This window comes from Falco rusticolus, chromosome 14, assembly GCF_015220075.1.
Source record: "Falco rusticolus isolate bFalRus1 chromosome 14, bFalRus1.pri, whole genome shotgun sequence".
Taxonomy (NCBI): Eukaryota; Metazoa; Chordata; class Aves; order Falconiformes; family Falconidae; genus Falco; species Falco rusticolus.
The window spans coordinates 4038502-4058205 of record NC_051200.1 but is presented as its reverse complement, the minus strand read 5'-3'; the positions used below and the strand labels follow the sequence as shown (position 1 = coordinate 4058205).

The window sequence follows — 19704 nt, the reverse complement described above, 5'->3', positions numbered from 1 at the left end:
GAGCAGGACTCTTCCTTAAACAGGCTCTTTGAACCTAAGTCCATTACAGTCTTACCTTGATTTGACAGATACCCTTAGGACAAACCTCTAGGAAAATCACATGTTCCATGACTTATTTTTTATTTTAAGTCTCTTCTGGTTGATTAGAAAAGTTAAGAAAATAATCCCAAGTTTATTATTTGGATCCAATACTGAATGTAAAGCTTTCCTGGAGTAACCATCTTAATCCACTTCCTTAGAGTTTTGTGTGGAACTAGGTACACAAACTGGTTCAAGGGCTAAAGCTCTCCTTGGACCTTTTTGAACTCTGATGCACACACAGGTAATAACTGTGAGCAAAATGCAGAAAAGCCCAACTACACAGAAAGGAAATTCACAGCAGCCTTGGTCTGAGAAGAGGTAATACAGGACTTTCTGGTGAACTCAGCCGAAGCATTTCTCATTTGAGCTTTAGGGAGAAAAAAAGTTGATTTCATCATAAGCAGGAAATTGCTTCTGGGAGAAAGACAATGATGCATGAATATTCTGGTAACCTAAAATACTCCATTCACATTTGCTGATTGGCTTAAATTATCGGAGAAACTCATAGATGGATTGGCTTTGCCCTCAGCAGTCACCATCTATTACCAATGTTCTAGGGGCTTCTCCAGAAAGGTCATAAATCAGCCAGCTGAAAACATACATAAAACATTAAAGAAGGTGAGTTTTCCTTCTCTTTACCAGGAAGCAAACCCCATCTCCAGAGTCCTAAATGAGACAGTGTTTGGGAAGCATTTTGGGTCCTTGATGGCTGAAGCAAAGGATGCAGTTTACAGCATTACTTTTGCTGACATACACACATGAAGAATTGTTGAATTCAGACTATGGGCCAGATCCTGGTCTCAATTATAAATTAATAATAAACCTGGACCCATTGTGTTAAAAACGGTGCATTTCCACAGATGTAGGCTGAGCAGCTGAGATCAGAGTAAAGTCCTGAGGAAAACAGATTTCATTTGGATTCAGCTATACCTTTGTTATAGGAAGTCAAATAAAGCTGAGTAACTATTTTAAAGATCTGATTTTTGAGAAGCCCTAAGTCCACCTCAGGCTCCCCCAGTACCATTCAACCCCAACACCAAACGTCTGCATCTAAAATCTTAACATGTTAGAGGTGTAATCCAAAGCCCATTGGACTTTTGGGGATTCTTCTCATTGACTTCTCTGTGCTTTGTTCCACCATCATAACAACTGCAGTCCAGCTGCTACTATCACTTCTTACTTTAAGAAAACACATAATCCTCAAACAAAATTGGTTTAACCCATGCAACCCAAACCACAGTGGATTACATTGTGGCTGGTTGACTGCAAAACCTCACCACTATCAGAATTTTTTAATTATTCTTCCATAATTTCATCTCAATGCCTTCAAAGTCATACTCGGGCTGAGAGGTACATTCTGATTACTAAGGAGAAACCCCACTGACCTCCTCTCACAATGACAGTTATGTCCAAGTTCCAATTTCCATAACAAGTAAAGACTGTTGGAAGTAACACTGTGGCTCTTCCAGAAATGAGAAAGCCCATGGAAATGATAATCTGGACTCAGTGCAGAACGTCACTAAATAATAGGAACATAAAAACCTGTGACTGCTGCCATACCTTTTAAATAAATCAAGACATGAATTATCCATGGGCCAGCACAGGTTTACTGATCTCTACTAGGATGTCATGCTACCTGTTAGACACCCTGTTTGTTACCAGGAGAAACAGCTATTGTGCTGGAACACAATTACTACACCAGCTGTAAAAAATAATTTATTTTCTGTAAAACAGAGCATGGCCTAAAATAATTTAAAAAATAATAATCCTTGAGGAGCATCATTAAAGTGATGTCTTAGAGCTTCAGTAACATTTGCATTTCTTCTGCTGTTTAATGGAACAGATTTGCCAACACTTCAGGCTTTTCAAGAAAGGAGGATCTATATGAAGATCATATCCCTCAATAACTTGTGAACTATTTCAAATAGTGGTACAAGCTCAGGGTTATCTCTTCTGATTGACACAGATGATCTCCAGCACACATTAATAACTGCAGTGGAAGATTTGTTCACAATCTTGCTGGAGCCCAAAGTGACCCTTTTAGGCAATGGGTCAAATTCTCCAATGTTTCAGCATAAGGAGTTGTGCTTCCACAGAATATGGGCATGATTTAAATGTCATACAAATCTGAGTAGACTAAGGAAGAAATAGATGTAGTAAGGTATAAGAAACGTAATACCTTGTGCTTACGGAGGCTCCCTGGGCTGGTGGGTGTGGAGATCGGGGACTGCTTTGATTTGGGTGTAGACAGCTGACTGCTTGAGGTCCCGTTTGCTGTCAGAAAGTAAGACAGAAGCTAGCAATCAGACAAGCAAGAGGATGATCTTCTTTCTCCTCTGGGGACACGGAAGGTATCCAAAAGTTTAACACAGAAACACTATAGATTATTCATGGTAGGCAGGAGAAAAAAAACATTTGAATGCTATGGCTGTTCACCCAACTTAAGGCTTTCAGCTGTTCAGGGTAATAGACTGTGAAATACAAAATATATTGAAGGAGCAATATTTTACACTGCAAATATTCACCAAATTGATCCGAGACATACATGACCAGAAAAACAGAAAGACAATTTCTATGTTCTCAAACAGTTTAACGCAATTGAAACCACATAGCATTTAAAGGCATGAGTGGAAACCAGAGGCTGCAGAGATCCTGGATCCTAAACAAGAAATAGTCACATTACAAATTAGACAAACAGCTGCCTAAAATGCCCTGGATGTAGTTAGCTGTGGCTGGGATTACATGACCAAAAGAGCCCTTCTGAAGCCCTGGTGTAAGCACAGGGTGGCACGTGCCTGTCCACCTCTGTGGCGAGAGGCCAGAGCTGGCACCTCCACTGCCTGCACCGGGGAGGTGGACGTGGTCCATCACGGGGAGGAACAGGAGAATCACATCATGCAATGATCCTCTTGCAAAGATCAAAATCTGGCCTTTTGGGTTGCTTTGTTTGTTCATGTTGCTTCCAAGAAAATGTAGTTATTCTCCATGTAAAAAAATATGGTTCATTTAAATCAAATGGCTTTTGGAAGGGTCATTCACTAAGACCTTCACAGACCTGGCTTTTAGTTAAAGCGAAGGGCCCCAGGTCTATGTCAGGCCAAGCTATTACACATTTATTGAACTAAAAAGGAATGAAAGTAAACAGCATATTATGCAAAAAAATGAAGGGAAATAAAATGGAATATGGATAAATTATTTTTTTCCTACAACTGATGTTCTTTGAAGTAAGCTAATGTCTTTGATCATTGCCAGGTGTCACAATACATATTTCATAAGGACATACTTGCACACATGAACTTGGCCATTCATAGGTTGTGTATCAGCTCCAGGGACACAGACCCTCTTGTTACCACGGGTTGTAAACATACAGCACCAGCAGCATTACTTGAGGGAAGGAAATTCAAACTCATGCTAGCTGTGTCCAAGCATATTGTCTTTTCTGGCCTTTTCTTTTTGCAATTCAAGGAGCAGCAAGCTGGAGGCCTTATAAGCATTAAACTACGTATCCCAATCAAGTCTTCGAAAGTGACATTTCCAAAACCTACTCCAGATGTTAACATATTCAGCACAAGCCACAAAACTAAACCCCAAATATTTTGATTGCCATCTCCTTACATGGCAACAGTGTCGCCAGCCCTCCGGCTAACTACACAAATCCCTACCCCTTTTAAAGAAAGCATCTGAAATGGTGTTGGCGTTTCAGAGAGAGAGAGAAAGACAAACGTACAACGATCCAGGCTTGTTGTCCTGCTCTCTAAGTGCCCAGTATCTCTCTATACCATTACTCTAACTGTAAAGGCACGCACACAGGCAGATGGATGGTTGCAGCATATGGGACTTACACTTTCAATTGTAATAGCTGAATATGCAAATCAGTCACTTAAAATTAAGCAAGTAGTTGAGTGTCTGGAGGAGACCTAAGAAGTGTATAAAGTATCATGAAGTAAGAAGAAAGTGTGAGAGTGTTGTATTTTTTAAAGTAAAACCGGTGTAACTCTTGCTTTAATGCCCAGGACAGCCTCATTCCTCCTCTCTGTTCCCTTCTTGTGAGAAAGAGGGGGCAGTTAAGGTTCATAGTATCACTGGCCCAAATGCAGAGGTCGTACATGTGAATTCAAGTGAGTGTAAAGAAACATGTGGTCTAAGCCACAGGACAAAGGAGGAGTTATGTTGAAGCGTAACTTAATGCTTTAACATGTTAAAGCAGCTCAGGCTCAGCAGATCCATGGTGATGTGTGCCCTCCGTCTCTATACCCATCAAAGAGGGGGCTATTCCGTACAGGTGGGCTTTTTCCCATTACAAATACACCTCACTGAGGAAACAGATATTTCTTAAAAGGTGTAGAAATAATGATTTATAGGGGAACAGAGTGACCTTTGCCTCCCAGTTCCACTCAGACCGTTCTTTATTGGTGGTGGGGGGGAAAACCTAGTTATGGAAACCCAGAAACTGTTCCACACGGGTCCCTGCACAGTGACATGCCACTCTTCACTTTGCTCCAGTTCTACAAAGTGAGCTACCCTCGAGGCTGCTGGGGAAAAAAAGTAGAGTTCACTAACTTTATGCTATATAATGAAGGCTATTCAGAAAAAAAGAACTTAGATCTCTTTTTAGTTTGGTTTTTTTTTTTTCCCCAAGAGACTTCAGATTTTCTATTAAAGAAAATGTGGGGTACAATAACACTAATATAATCTGCGTTAGCTAGAATCCATCTCTGATTTCTAAAATGCCTCTTTCTTCATTTATTTCCAATTGTCACTAATCCTGAGGCAGGAAGTAATCCTTCCTCAGATGAAGAATGCCACTTAACAACTGTACAAAGAACCCAAATTTCCCTTCCACAAACAGGAAGACTGGAAGAATGGCTAACAGGCAGTGTGCAGCAAATAGATGTAATTGCTGCAGGGAAGGAGAGAAATTCCCTAATACAATGAGACTTTAAGTGCTACAACAGGGATGTTAATATTTTATGAGCACCGAAGAAAAAACAGATGTGACATCCAAATCAGAAATCCAATGAGACGGATGTATATCATTACAAATATTCACAAAGAATTTTGCAGCAGGAGCAACAATTAAGAAGCCCAGTTTAATTTTCTCTATGTCTGCTAATGAAGAATAGTATTCATAATCAGACTGTCACACATTTCTTTTGAACTCAAATGCAAGAAAATAACAAGAGGCAAAGAGCAGATCCCAGGTGGTGTGTAACGCTGCTGCTCTACTAAAATCTGCTGATGACTTATGGTAGCTAAGTATCTCATGTAAGGTCAGCTATTGGAAACCATCCTTTATAACCAGCTTTCATTGGAATTAATTTGGTTTTTTCCCACCGCATTATTGTTTACATATTATGTCTTATTTATGTCATTGTATTTGCTTTGCAACTTCAATTTACCTTAAAGCCCCTTTGTGCATATGACACGTCCTTTAATTGCATGAACATGTGCACTGCCTTTTTTCATAGGATCATTCAGCGCATGAAACAATTTGTACTCTGAAGATCAATCAGGCTTGCCCAACAAATGAGTGGGAGGATGGAGAATATAGCACCATGTCGTGTTTGAGATGGCTGTGAGAGGTACAGGTAAACTGAATTCTCTGCCTGCTTCTCCCACAGATAATTTGGCCAGACTTGTTATATGCAACTGTTCCTTGAGTGTTGCTTGGGTATGTTTGGATGACTGGGACTCTGGATCTGAATTTCCAGCAATGATAAGCACTGAGACCTGTAAATGGGGTTAGTGAGGTCCATCTGTCTTGAACGCACATTTCTATCAATAAACAGAAAAAAGAAAAAGCAGACCCCAAGGATCACGGAGTGCTCAGAATGTGTGGGGATATCTCTATTTCCATCAGTTTGTAAAATAAGGTTAATACTCCTTGCTCCATTGGGGTTCCCAGGGTCCTGCAAATAAATACCTAGTTTGAGGAGCACATGCCCATACATCACAAGAGTGAGAGAAAGAACCATGAAATATGTGGATAGTTTTGTCTCCAGGTCAGGTTTTGAAGCACCACCAAGAAAATAAAGAGGGGCAACAACCAGAACAAGGACAGCATAAAGAAAATGTAGAAATAGCAGCTCATTTAGTGAGCACAAGCCATCCTGCCCTCCAGGATAGAGGAGCCTGTGGGAAAAATAAAGACTCCAAGGTAGTGTTTATTCAAGAGTGGAAGAATTCAGATTACACAGGCATCATTCGCTCAGGCACCTTCTAACTCCCAAGCACTCTGCTCTGCAGCGTTGGCACCTTTTTCTCATCATGTTTTGTGAGGGTGATCTCTCTACTGGATGCGTACTGTGGATTGTCAGCTAGCAGAATGTAAGTAAGCGCAAGTGGGATAACAAGCTGCTCTATCTTGTGTGCAATCCAAAAGACATCTGCTGCCTTTTTAACACATTCATATATAATGACCCTGGGGAGCCAGATCTGCAGTCGGGACAGACTGACATTCTGTATCTGTTTTGCTAATTGCTGCTGCCATATGAATATGCTTTTGTCCCTCTATCCAAACCCTTCCATTAGAGGACTGAGAAATTAAATTCCTGCAGCAGTGCCTCAGAGCCCTGTTCGTAGGCTCCATGAGCCAAATCAAGGCAAAGCTAGGGAAAGAAATTTTCAAATTTCAGCTCAGGTACCTGTGGCTCTGCACTGCAAAGAACTAAGGTCATGCTGGTTTTAGAAATCATAAATTCTCCTATCACAGCCTGTGTATCTATACAGCTGAACCCCTATTTGTTAGGTGAGGTACTGTAAGATAAATTCATATTCTTCTAACAAAGAAGCAACGGCAAATGACATCATTATTTTCTCCCCTGTATTTCTCCCCTGAGATTTATCTCTGTCTTCTGTTTGGTTTGACTTCTTATTGGAGTGTTCTGTTAAATAAATTTTGCCAAACTTCATCCTGACCCTACCCCATTTAAATCTCAGGGACCGTAGCAGCAGCACAGGGACTTATCTCCTTACACTCAGTTTTGCTCTTGTCATGATAGGAGAAAGAAGTGGATTATATACTGCAGGTGCAGTTTAGTCTGGATTTTATTGCTCTAAACTATGTCTTTTAGCAAAGCTGACTTCATGGAAAGAAAAACAGAAGCTAGAAAAAAAACATAGAAGCTTTGTAACTCCAATTCTGTGCTCTAAATTGGCATAAAATATAATTGGGTCATCCCCAATAGAGATCTTATTTTTTAAAAGCACCAAGTCTGACAGGGGCTCACAGGCTCCCTAGGAGACCTGCTTCAGTAATTAAGATGCTTATAATTGAAAAGTGTTCCTAATATCTGATCTATATGTCCCCTATTAAAGATTAAACCCATGACCTGTCTTATCCTTATTTGGAGAGTGTTCAATTATCCCTTCTCAGTCTTCTTTTTTTCTAAGTTGAATCAGTTCATTTCTTTCACCCTTTCCTCCCAAAGCAGTTTCTGAACCCTAGGAAATTTCTTCTGGGTTTTCTCCAGTTTGCCTATGTCTTTCTTAGCATGTTCAGTCCATACAAAAACCCAACAACCTAAGCTCAACTAAGGGCAGATGAAGACACCACTCCCTTCCAGTCTCAATTCACACCTGATATACGAGAAACTAGTTCAGCTCTGCTAGCTAACATTTGGGAGACAGAGAAGAGAAAGGCACTTGGATACATTCTTGTAGAGGGAGAAGTAAAACCCTGCTGTATTTTGCTAACCACATGTTGGGGGAGTTACGTGAAGGATACAGATGAAAGACTGCATCACAGCCCCAGCACCAAAGAGATGGGAAACTAAAGGATATACTGGGAGCCCAGTGGGAACTGCTGGCAAAGCAGCCAGGGCCTTCCAGTCAAGGAATAAGTGAAAACACCCCCATGATGAAATGATCAGCACAGTGTCTGGAGGAATAGCTGAATCAAAACAGAAATACACTGGCATTGCTGAGAAGGTATATGTATGGGTTTGAGGTTAATGAGAGAAGGAAGAAAGGATTCTCCTTGGGAATATAAGGACTGTGGTCTGTTACCATCTGCTTATAGCAAAGCACTTTGTCATTCTTCATTCATTCATTTAATTTTCATTCATTCATTTAATTTTCATTCATTCATTCATTTAAATGATTGTATGGTAAATAAAGAGATAAAAGTACTGTGCCAAGAAAACAGTGTTTAACATGCTTCTGTGGATTAGCTACCTCATTTTTTTAATATCCTTGGAGCTGAAGGGCTCTGGCTGCCTAGAGGGAATTGAGCTTTTCACAGTGAGGCCATGACATATCTAGGCAGGAGGCAAATTACCTCCGGCAGAAGGTAGCAATTCAACCAGTGAACTCAAATCGCTGCAGCTGAGAGCTGGCACTCTCTGTGCAGTTGCACTTCTTGCGTGGCCTTTTGTCCTGACGATTTTAACAAAATATTTTGTTTATGTGTGCTTTGTTGCTCCATGTTAATCCTTGTTGTTTTGGAATGGGAGCTGACCACTTAGGTGGCTCACTACCAGAATTGCTGTAACAAGATAGTCAAAGAATACATTACAGTTCACATCTAGCTGGTGATAGGAGCATTTAAATGGGTTAGAAGCTGCTTCCTTTTCAGTGCTAGATTTACAGACTTACCACATATATTTCCTTCTGTATTCTGCTGTCGTTCTGACTGAGAGGTGGCCCCAGAGACCACAGTCAAGAACAAAGTTTTGGGTGCCATCAGGGGAAACTGGACTCCAGACAGCAGTACAGTCTCTCTATGGCTCTCCTAGAAAGCTAGTTATACCTGGATCTATGTTTCTCACCTGGATCTATGTTTCTCATTGAGAAGTAGATCACTAAATCCATAGCCAAAAACAGAAGGATATCAAAGATGAATGGAGAACACCTGGCACAGAAGGCAGAACCCTATATATAAAGCTTCCAGGCTAACAAATTAGCTCAGATGAGAATCTGCACAGTCTATGATGATGGCTAACACAACATCAGGCCACACAGTCGTATTCATTCACCTGCATAACCTGACAGTTTACTGTGGCAGGACAGAATGCATTAGAGAGCACGCAGGTTACTGGAGCAGTCTCTGATCCACTGGGACATAGGTAGTGCCTTGCTAAGAGTGTGGCTTGCCTTTGTTGGAAGGTCTGGAGCACATGCTACAGTCACTCTGCTGCTGGAGATGTCTTTTGTCTCTGTCAATCTGTGAGATAATAGCTTTGGGTTTAGCAATATTATTCTCCAAATGCTTTCAGAATACACAAAAAGCCCCAAATAAAGTGCCTTGAAGTTCTTTCCTGTGCATGATTCCACGGGTAGATTACAGAGCTCTGTATACAGATTGTATCATTGCATTGGAAGATCCATTGGGAAAGAAGGCATGAACACCTGAAATAATGTACTCAGAGCCACAGGGTGAGTCAGTGGAGGAGACTGAAATAAAGCACAAGTCCCCAGATACCCCAGCCTGTGTGGAGGATAGCTGCTGCTCGGGCACAAAGCATTGCCACAGCTTTGAATAAAAAGTGTTTTATTTATGTTGACACATCAAGACCAGAAGTGTTCCTACAGTGAGTGGAAGGGAAAGCGGATGCAATGTTTGCATGCTGTCAATGTTACAACCTCAGAATTAGCACTAGCAAGCTCTTCTGAAGTAGTTTTTTCTTTTCTCTCTCTGCTGTAACTTGTTATAGGACTTACTACTTCTGCCCACCATCTGCTGGCAGCATCGAAGCTCTTGCCAAGAAGTGAGGCACAGTTGTGCATGCACAATCTGCTTCAAGCCTTAGCTACCTCTGTGGGCAATGCATGCAGGCCACAGTCCACATGTAAATCCACTGCATTCCCATGTTGCTGCTGACAAATGACGTACCATTTTCCCATATGCTTTAACAGGCAAACAGATTAATTAGGATGAGAAATGGAAGAAAATAACGTCCTTTTCTGTAACGGCAGTGTGCTGTAATGAGGAGGGTTCAGCCTTCTTTCACTCAAGCAGCACAGAGATTTACTTCAGAATCTGCATTTACATCAGTGCCCAGACATGTCACAATGGCCTTAGAGTCTATGGTGGAATAAAGGATACAGGCACCTACATGGAAAAGAACTGAAAAGAACCAAAACTAACAACACAGAATCAAGGAAACTCCAAGTTCTGATATGACAACCATAGCAGAGTGACAGACAGCAAAGACAAAAGGTACAAATGGGTAGGAGATCAAACACATAGCAAAAATATTTAATATACTTGAAATAAAAATGCTTTTTAAATAGTTTCACATTTAATAGTGTGAAATAGGTGAGAATTCTGAAAAAAATGGGTCAGATAATCTTTTATTAATCAGGCTTCATTCAGCTTTCCTTGCCTTTTTAATGTGATAATTCAAAATCCAGCTAAATGTAAATATTGATGCTTAAGTCATGTGTAAACCCACTTACTTTTTTACAAATGCAAGGGACAAGTACATAAGATGGTATTCCTTTCTTTCTGTCCTGAGAAAACAACGATCTTTGATTACCTTTCCAGTGCTGAAAGAGTTCAGTCTTTTTTAATTCTTATTAAGCAGGACAGGCTGCAATTTTTTTCTCTATTGAAATCACAGGAAAGTACGAAAGACCCTTGTCTAGATGGATTAAAGAAACCTGATTTGTCCTTCATTACTGACCTTAACTCCAGGAGCTGGCCATTGTTCAGCATTTCTGGTTATTTTAATCTCCTTCTGAAAGGCCCTACTAACTGTTCATTAAACTTCATCAGATGACTCACCGTTTTGTTCCTGTGAGTCATTCAATCAGTTAAAATCAGGAACACAATAGTTGCCATTTCACATTAGGCTATATGTTCATGCAATAAAGTCTAGTTCTGATGCTAATTAGCACCTGATGCTTATGGAGAAGGTTTAAATGCTGTTTCACAACTCATGCATGAGCTGACTTTTAGATCATTGAATGGGTGTTGTTCGTTTTTTTTAAAATCAACAACATACTTCCCATCATGCCTTCAACATACCTACGGAAGTTTACCATGCATTTGGGATTGTAAAAGCTTTTCAGATTATATCAAACCTGAGTTCAAGAACAACCAACACTGGAATCTCGAAGGAAAACCATGACATTAACTATGACTATCAGAGTCTTGATGAGACATGTGCCAACAAATTTAACACTGTCTAAGTAGCTGAAGAACATCAGGAGCCCCTAAACAAATTAACTACTTCCTGGGGAAAATCTTTCTGAATATTGTCAAGAGAACGTTATATCCAGTAAATCAATACCTACTGATGGTCAACTGTTGTGTGGTGTTCACATGCAATATGCAATGTGGTACCATGAAAGTGAACAGCAATCTCTGTTTTGTATCACCTGTGTTAATACTGTGGGTCACTTGAATGTCAGCTATGAAGCTCTCCTGGAACCCTGAAGTGCTTATTTGGTGGCTCGGCCATTTCAGTGAAAGACCATGTCTAGTTCTCTTTTGGAAAAAAACAGGCAAACAGATGACACACCTCGAAGTCCACCCTCTCCATCATGACTCTAAAAATTCTCCGTGACTCTAAAAATGATCAATTAATTACCAGAAGTATGATATTCAGCCTGGCCTTTAATTTATAGGCTTTGGGGCTCTCCAGGTGTGCTACACCACCAGTCCAGTTGCGCTACACCACCAGTCCAGTTGCTACTGAAAAGGGAGAGAGGCATCTCAAGTGGGGCAAGCTGCTGCAGCAAATTAAGATTCCCATTTTCCTTCTCTTCTATTACTGAACAAATGTCTCAGATCCACATCAATGAACCCATCACCACTTCTCCAGTTGCAAGGTCACTGGTCTTCTTTAAATAATGATTAGAAGGGGACACTTCTGACCTGTGCAATAATTAACATTTGCATTGCACAGGAGGTTATTCTAAATCAGTCTGTACCTGTAGGGAACATATGGGAGCACTGTGGACCTTGATTTCCTGCCTGAGAAATGGAAACCTCTAAAATTTTGTTAGGGCAGGAGGCTGTGAGACAGTGGTTGGTATAACCTAAAGCCACAACTGCACTTAACCAACCAGAGAATTCGTCTCCAATATCTATTAAGTGCCACTGTACACTAGCACCAGTTCCTTCTTTTTGAAAGATGCCAAAGTTTCATATGCAAGCACCCGAGGTCAGTGTATCCAAAGACACACAATGTGGTTTTCTCTTGAGCACAGTTAATATTCAGACACCAGAAAACAATCACTCACCATCTTGATGGTTACCTGAATCGGCTGGAGACTTGCTCCGGCGCATGGGGGCTGGACTCTTTGCTGAGCTCTTCTGAGGGGTGGGAGATGACTTACTGCCCGTGGCAGCCGCAGGGCTCCCTTTCATCACCCGGCACTCTAAGGGAACAGACAGCAGCCGTGGTTATGTCCCTGCCTACTCCTGCTGCCTGCGGGCACCAGCTATGAAACACCCACGGACAGCTTAGGGCTTCGTCTCCAAAGCGCTGCAGAAAACATCAATTCCAAAGGAAAAGCTGATATCTTCACATTTTCTCCAGAGCAGAAAGGAGACTTTTTTGGGGGGAGGGCAAAAAGGAGAACAGCTTTACGCCTCTAGAGGAGGTACTGAGACAGTGCACGTCAAGATCAGGCTGGCTCCCTAGCAGGGCCCATCTTCATACCTGTGTCCCACCCAAGGTTTTCTGCCCTTCCCCTTGCCTTGGTTCTCACCAACTAGTCAGCACAATGAAAATGATCAACACTGATCAAAGGAATAATCAGGCCCAAAAAAAGAGTTAATTTGCTGTTACCCTTCCATGAAGACCTAGTATGAGGAGCCCAATTTATGCAGGTGCAGAAAGCCAGCAAACAGCTCATGGCACGATGTAAAGTCCTCCGAGTGGCAGATGGGCCATTTGCCCCAGGAGGCTTCCACCCAGCCTGAATCAACCTCTTCTGTGGTTTCAACAAGCTGCAACTTTTCAGATGCAGAAAGCAAAGATGACAAAGTGGTTTTACAAAATATGTCCTCTGCGCTGGCTACTCATGCCTTTCAGAAAGGTTTGTATAAACCAGTCTGGTAGATTTATGTACTTGAAAACATGAGCAGATGAGAAGCCCAACTGTGTTTTCTTAAAAAATAAATAGGCCAGGAAGAGTGAAAAATGTAAAGATGACCTACAGTGTCCTGCAGAAGGGAACTGAAATGCTGACAAACCTCTGTGTGTCCCTGGATTTCAGGCATGCCAGATCTTCAAAACCAGGGTTTATTTACATTGGGACCTAACAGAAAATGCACTTTCCACCCCTCAAGTTATTAACTCAGTTAAGAAGGCAGCAATTAAAAGGGGATTTCCTTTTTGTCAAATGCTAACTGGCCTCACCTTATCTCCTACAACAAATCGTCCTCACCAAAGTGTGAAAAGTAGGTCTTTTTTACAGGCGTGAATTAGGTGTTCCTCATACAGACGTTTTTGTGGGTAAGTTCAGCTCAGCATGCATGGGCTGGGCTGAGGGCTCCGAGGGCTCCCTTGACTGGATTCCCTAATGGGAATCAACTAAAGCAGCACATAGCGGATAAAGAATTGGTCAACCGAAAACAAGTTGTCTGACCTAAATGGATGTGTTATTTATTTATATATCAGTATATCTATGAAATTGTAATTGCCTTAATTTTTTCCCCAGGCTTTCCTCATTCTAGAACACCCAAGAGTCAGTCTCTTCTTCTTCCAGATGGTTTGCAAGAGAGTTTGCTGTTGGGTCATGCAGTACAAGAATATGAAGAGAGGATGCCCTGTGCTCCAGGGATACTGCATGGTGATAATTAAACCTACAATGAGTTTATACTCTCTCCTGCTAAATTAGTTTTGGAAACTATAAATCAGTGATATAAATAGTTGTGGGTTTTTTCCAGAGCTACTTGACTTCTCACAGGTGATGCCACAGAAAAGCTTGTAGGGCTCCAGCAGTGGCACAGCCCTGATTTTCCATACTTGAAGAGCAGCAATGACTTGGAGGGGGGGTATGGAAAGTAGACTATCCTCAATACTAAAGAATATAGTGTTTGATGAGACACTGTGAAATAGCCACTGGGGAGAGTATGCAAATAACTGCTCATGGCGTTAACCTGCCAAGCCAAAACACAGAGAAAACTCATCTTCTGTCACTGGAGAAATATTATTTTTCAATGGTCTTACATAAAAACAGTGCAATATTTGAATCTTAGAGCATGATTCATCTGCCCATAGGCACAAAATGCTATGTGAGATACACTAGAGTACAGCCTCCCCAGAGCAGAGTGGGTCTGCTGGTGCCCCCGTGTGATATCTGTCAATCCTGTATCACATGGGTATCTCTCAGAACCCAAGGGGGGCTTCAAAGGGTGTCAGACATCTATATTTGGTCACCTGAATTACTCCCTAAAAAATAAACCTAAAAAGGAAAGCTACTTTATATTGTGTCTTAAAAGATTTCAAATTTATTTTCTTCCCAGGGGAGTAATTCCTTGAAAAGAAACTCAGCTTTGCATTTTCCAGCACAGAAAGGCTGACTCCGAGGAATTCCTCCAGCTCAGCTGTGGGCAAGTGTCAGTACTCCAAAGGCAATCACTGAGCATCCTGAAACAAGGTTCCAAGGGTGGAAACCTGACTGTGCTGAAGTTACTGGAAACACGTCTCTAGATGCCACGGGGGGCATGACATTTCCATGGGCTGATGCTGAAACCAGTGGTTAAGAATGAGACATAGCAACATCATTTGAAAGGTGCTCAGCACCAGGGATTACAGGGCAGAAGCTGTGGTGGGCAGTCGGGGGAAAAAGATGACATAATCCTCTCTTAGTTATTTCTCATTTTGTTTCCTGATGTCCTGCCAGAGTGAACTTAATAACCAGCAATTGAAGTGCATGTTATCCAAACAGGCAAGAAAAAGTACTCCATGACAGAGGAGATTTTAAAAAGTGACATTTATCTGCAAGACCTCAGAGCTAACAGTTCTCCTTGCAGTATCTGACTCATAACAAGGGAAGATGATGGGTGTATAATGGGAAAACTTTGCTGGCTAATAGCTCTTCATCTGCTTCTTGAGAGGTGCAGGGCACACCTGCTCCCCTAAAAATACCACTGAGAGCTGCAGTTACTCGGTGCCTTCCCAACAGCAGGCTTGGCATATTTTTGCTAGAGAACTCCAAGCTGGAAAAATCAGTAATAACCAGGAGTGTAGTCAGAAAGCTGGGCTTCCCATCAAGTTGTTCTGCTAGGACTGCATCCAAACTGTTTTACAGTGTGGAACTCCCCATGGAGCTGACTCAACTGCTGAGTGTTAAAAAAAATTATGAAACTCAGGTTACATATTGCTTCCCCAGCCTGACACAGGCTTTATTCTCTGCCTGCAAAGTTCCAGCTGGACCTTGGAAACTTTCTTTGAATTACCCAAGACCACCAGATGGGTTCATCTGGAGTACACAGGTCAGAAGTAACAGCCTCAAATAAAATCAGGCTTGCAAAGCATTCATAAAAATACAGTATTTGAAGATTAGTCTGCTTAACTTCCTGGTATACAGCAAAAGTCCTCTTTGCTTTTCAATGCCAAGCTAGTTTCTAGCATATAAGACAGCATGGGACTCCTGTTCCTTGTACAGGATACCTAGAGCTTTGGGAAATGAGCCTGAACGTTTGGAGACAACATTTTCTTCTAATTTAAATGGCAAAAGTTACATTAATTTACTGTTGCTGCACTCACTGGCACCAGCAGACAGCCTGCACTGTTGGTATATACAGTTGCCAGGTAGGGTAGGTGGTAATAGCTACAAGCAAGCTCTGCATATTCTGTGAAATAAAAGATTTTATGGCTTAATTGATCATAGAGACTCACATTATTACAGATCTGTGCCTGCAGTTGCAACAGAGACAAATAATGGTGCTGTCCCAGTCCTCCCCCTAAAGAGGGAATTACTGCCCTGCTTTTTGAATCAGCAGAAGCAAGCCGTGGAGGGAGTGATTTTTCTTTTAACAGTTCAATTTTTAATATTCACGTGTGTATGTAAGGACAAAAGTCCTTCTGCTGTTTAGTTCTCAAGATAAATAAAAGTATCTTTCTGACTGCAACTGGATGAAATTGAGAGGATATACATGAGCAGCTTTTGCAGTAAATGTCAAATGGTGTAGAAATCCATCTATTCTGACTTGGGCTACCTCAGTCAGTATTTGCCTGATTATAATATCCACTGACTGTACAAGTATCACAGAAGGATGTGAAATTCCATGTGCTAGGTTTTAAAAACAGAACAAAAGCATGCAGCATTGTTATCTGATACAAGCAACCGAATAGAAAACAAATAAAAACACAAGACTGGAGCAGTGTGTGTTTGATGTTACCGCTTTCATCCAGAGAAAAGTCATCCTGTGCATAGCGGAATTTTTCTGGACCACAGGCAATAAACACATCATCATCCCCAAAGAAATCGTGGAGACAGGTCACCTACAGAGAGAGCAAAGTCATTAATTTTAGTTTTAATTGGCAACATTCTGATGTGGCTTAGTTTTAATTTAAACAGGAGGGAGCTGCCTCTCTGCTGTTCCCCCTGTCCCAGGGTAATTCAGTCCTACCCCCTGTAAGTCTGGTGCACAACACAACTTCTCTGGGAAAGTCAAGTGTAAACGTGTAATTTTAAATAAAAACACTAAAAAAAAACCAAAACCAAACCAAAGCCCAACTACCTTGCAAATTCTGTGAGATATGGCATTTCCAATCCATTCAGGAGTTGACAGAATACATTAATTACCTTAATGAATGACACAGGCATTCCTGAGCTACTTCTAAAATAAGCATCAGAGGTGCCCCCCATGCCATGTTGGCAGGCAAGGCTGTGACACCACTGCCCATGCCGATGAGTATCTCAGTACTAACAGAGCCTAAAAACTCAAAGAACCACTAAGAATGCAAAGAGCTACTGGGCACAGGTGCAGAAATGTGACTTTTCCTGAGCAGGCAATTTTGATGATAGGTATTAAAGCCAAAAGGTTTATCTGCGCCATTGAGGGAGAGACCCAAAGTATCATTGGACACCTTTCCCACCCAAGCATCATTTAAATTCCAGATGTGTCTCCTTCTCCCTGCTTTTCCACCAGACATGGGATGCTAAAGCACTGTTCCTGGCTGCAGAGCTGCCCACCCTACAGAATCCTGTTCAACATCTGCTTTTCTAGGTGCTGTGGTGTGAACAATGAGCCATTTAGATCTTTACACGGTTGCAGTTGTGGTAAGTCACAGTTACCAATGAAATAATTAATGTGATCACACAGCAACAGCAAGATAACTATGCCAGTGGTAACTCCACTGAAACCAGCAGTATATCGTGCAGTAACTCAAGATAATGCTATTGTGTTATATCCATGGACCTAAAGTTGATCTGAATCTTCTCGGTGCAATGACTAGTGGAAAACGGGCACAGCATAGCTCTTTAGAGAGATCCATAAACACCCAGACTTGTCATTAATCTCTTGTACAAAAATGCCTTTTATTCAGGCTCCTGGCAAGCTGATAGGTGCTCTTCCATCCTCAGAAAATGCTTTGAAAACTCATATGAAGTAGAAAGTAACGCTGTTTTTCTGAAGAGGAGAAAAACACTACTGAGAAAATGGTAGAAGTCTCAACTTCAAAGCCTTTGTGTAGCTGTTCAAGAGGCAAGTGTTCAGCACAGCACCTGCCTCCAAGGGCCAGAGGGGCACCACAGCACACCTATACAACTGACTTTGTCCAGAACTTCAGCCTGAGCTCCTGACATCCCAGCCAGACACTAAGTATGGTGTCAGGAGGAGCAAAAATGCTCACCTGTGAACACACCAGAGGGAAACATCCCCAGCATCAGCCAGCCTGGTGCAGCCCAGCATAAATGTGGCATTTGTAAAGTTCCATTTTTTCAGGAGAATATTCCAAGGAACTGCAAGATTGGCACTGACATTTATCATGGATGTATGAGGCTGATGCCGATGGCCAATGTTTTGGCATGTCAGGGCACTGGGGTCTTTGCAGAGGGTGGATGCATTGCAAGGGACTGGAGAGAGCACTGGAGATAACCCTGGGGAAACTTACTGTAGACAGAGCTGAATTTCCATATCTACTGATCTCTTAGAGATGGACTGTGAAAAGTTAATTTCAAGCTCTAATAAATCAACTATAAAGAAGGCATTTGGCTATCTTAATAAGGCTCAGTATTTCATACTGGTTAATGTAATGTATAATTAAAGCACTGCCTAGGAGTGCCAGCTCTGGTTATGATGCCAAGCATTAGTGAAAAGCTTGCTTTTTCACATCAGCATGACTTTCAAACTGGAGCAAGCTGAAATCTATGGCTTCAATCAAAGGTAGAATTCTCTTTGCAAACTTCAGTGAATACCAGTTTCTGTTTGCCTAAAATTAGGTTGAAAATAGTTAACATGTTACCTATAGAGAATTCTCCCACAGAAAAGAGATGACATTTCAAACCAGCACTTGGTATTACAGTCCTCCCCCTGAGGATGCATGGCACCGATTCATTTGCAAATAATTGGGTTTGGCTCAATACACAAGTTCCCATCTGAATGCTAAGTACTATACTTATGCCATGGAAAAGGCTCCTGCGTTGCTTAGCTCACCCCTTCAGCACAGAAACTGCTGCCCAGTTAAACACAGCGCAAAGCTAGAGCACAGCATAAGGGTTCAACAAATTTCCCAGCCTTTTAGATGAAATCAGAAAGAACCCACAGGCGCTTTTATTGCCTCCAGGTCATAAGTTGAAGTGTGTATTTTGTCCTTGAACTCCCCACAACAACCACAAGCAAAAAGAAAGTCCAGGCAACCAAGAAAGCCCTCAGATCGACGGGAGACACCAGCATGCACAAGGGTAGAAACCTGCTTACATGTCAAGCAGAGATACTCACAATTCACTTTGCTGCATTCTTGTCCCTCCAGATAGCAGGTTATTATGTGTATTTTATAATTATGAATAGCTGGCTGGATGAGTACTGGAGGCTTGTAAATTAATTAGATAATCTACTTGTTGAGCTCCTAGTATTCAGGAAACAATAACTTCTGCGTTTGCTTGATGTGTTACCCTTTGGTTTCCTGCTGTAACTTGCACTGTTAAGAACTCACCATTAAACGGTAGAAAAGACAGCCAGAAGCCAACCTCACTCTCATTAAATAGTGCAAAACACTGCACAATTCAGAAAATAACAGGTGTCACATGTTAGGAGGCTTTAGTTATGTTGCTTACGCTCACCATGTGTGTGGTATTTTCTATTTCCTTTTTGTTTATTAAACTTAAGTCCTTGATTATTACTGTGTGTCCCTGAGACATGCCCCATATGTATTGCTGTCTACATAAAGACACTGGAGTAAACTTTGTGAAAACACGTGATTTAAGTGCTGGGTCTCACAGCACGAGAGCCTGCTTGCCTAAGTGGTGCGTAGAAAAAGAAGAACACCAGGAGAAAGCCCTAGATACTGCTCATCACTGAAGGACATGAAGCTAAAGAGGATACAAGGTGGGAAGCAGGACCATGGACTTCTGCTGGGATAGCTGCTTTGAGACCTTAGCAGCCAGTACGAAACATTTCAGGGTTGTTCTTGACAAGCAAGGCAAACCTCTACCCTGCATTAATTATTTTAGGGGGTTTTAGTGAGTCCTGGATAACCTTGTAAGTCTTCTTATCTC

At 41.6% G+C, this 19704-nt stretch overlaps 1 protein-coding gene across 2 annotated transcripts in view; it reads right to left on the bottom strand.

Annotated features, from left to right (window-relative positions):
* DCX (doublecortin) overlaps positions 1-19704 on the bottom strand; it is an 85280-nt gene that overhangs the window by 12266 nt on the left and 53310 nt on the right. The window contains exons 4-6 of one of the 2 annotated variants that reach the window (XM_037408330.1): positions 16385-16487; positions 12271-12408; positions 2261-2355 (exon numbers count right to left, since the gene is read on the bottom strand). In XM_037408330.1, coding sequence (XP_037264227.1) covers positions 2261-2355; positions 12271-12408; positions 16385-16487 — 336 coding nt within the window. The remainder of the gene's footprint in view (positions 1-2260; positions 2356-12270; positions 12409-16384; positions 16488-19704) is intronic. The other variant, XM_037408331.1, reaches the window with a different exon arrangement.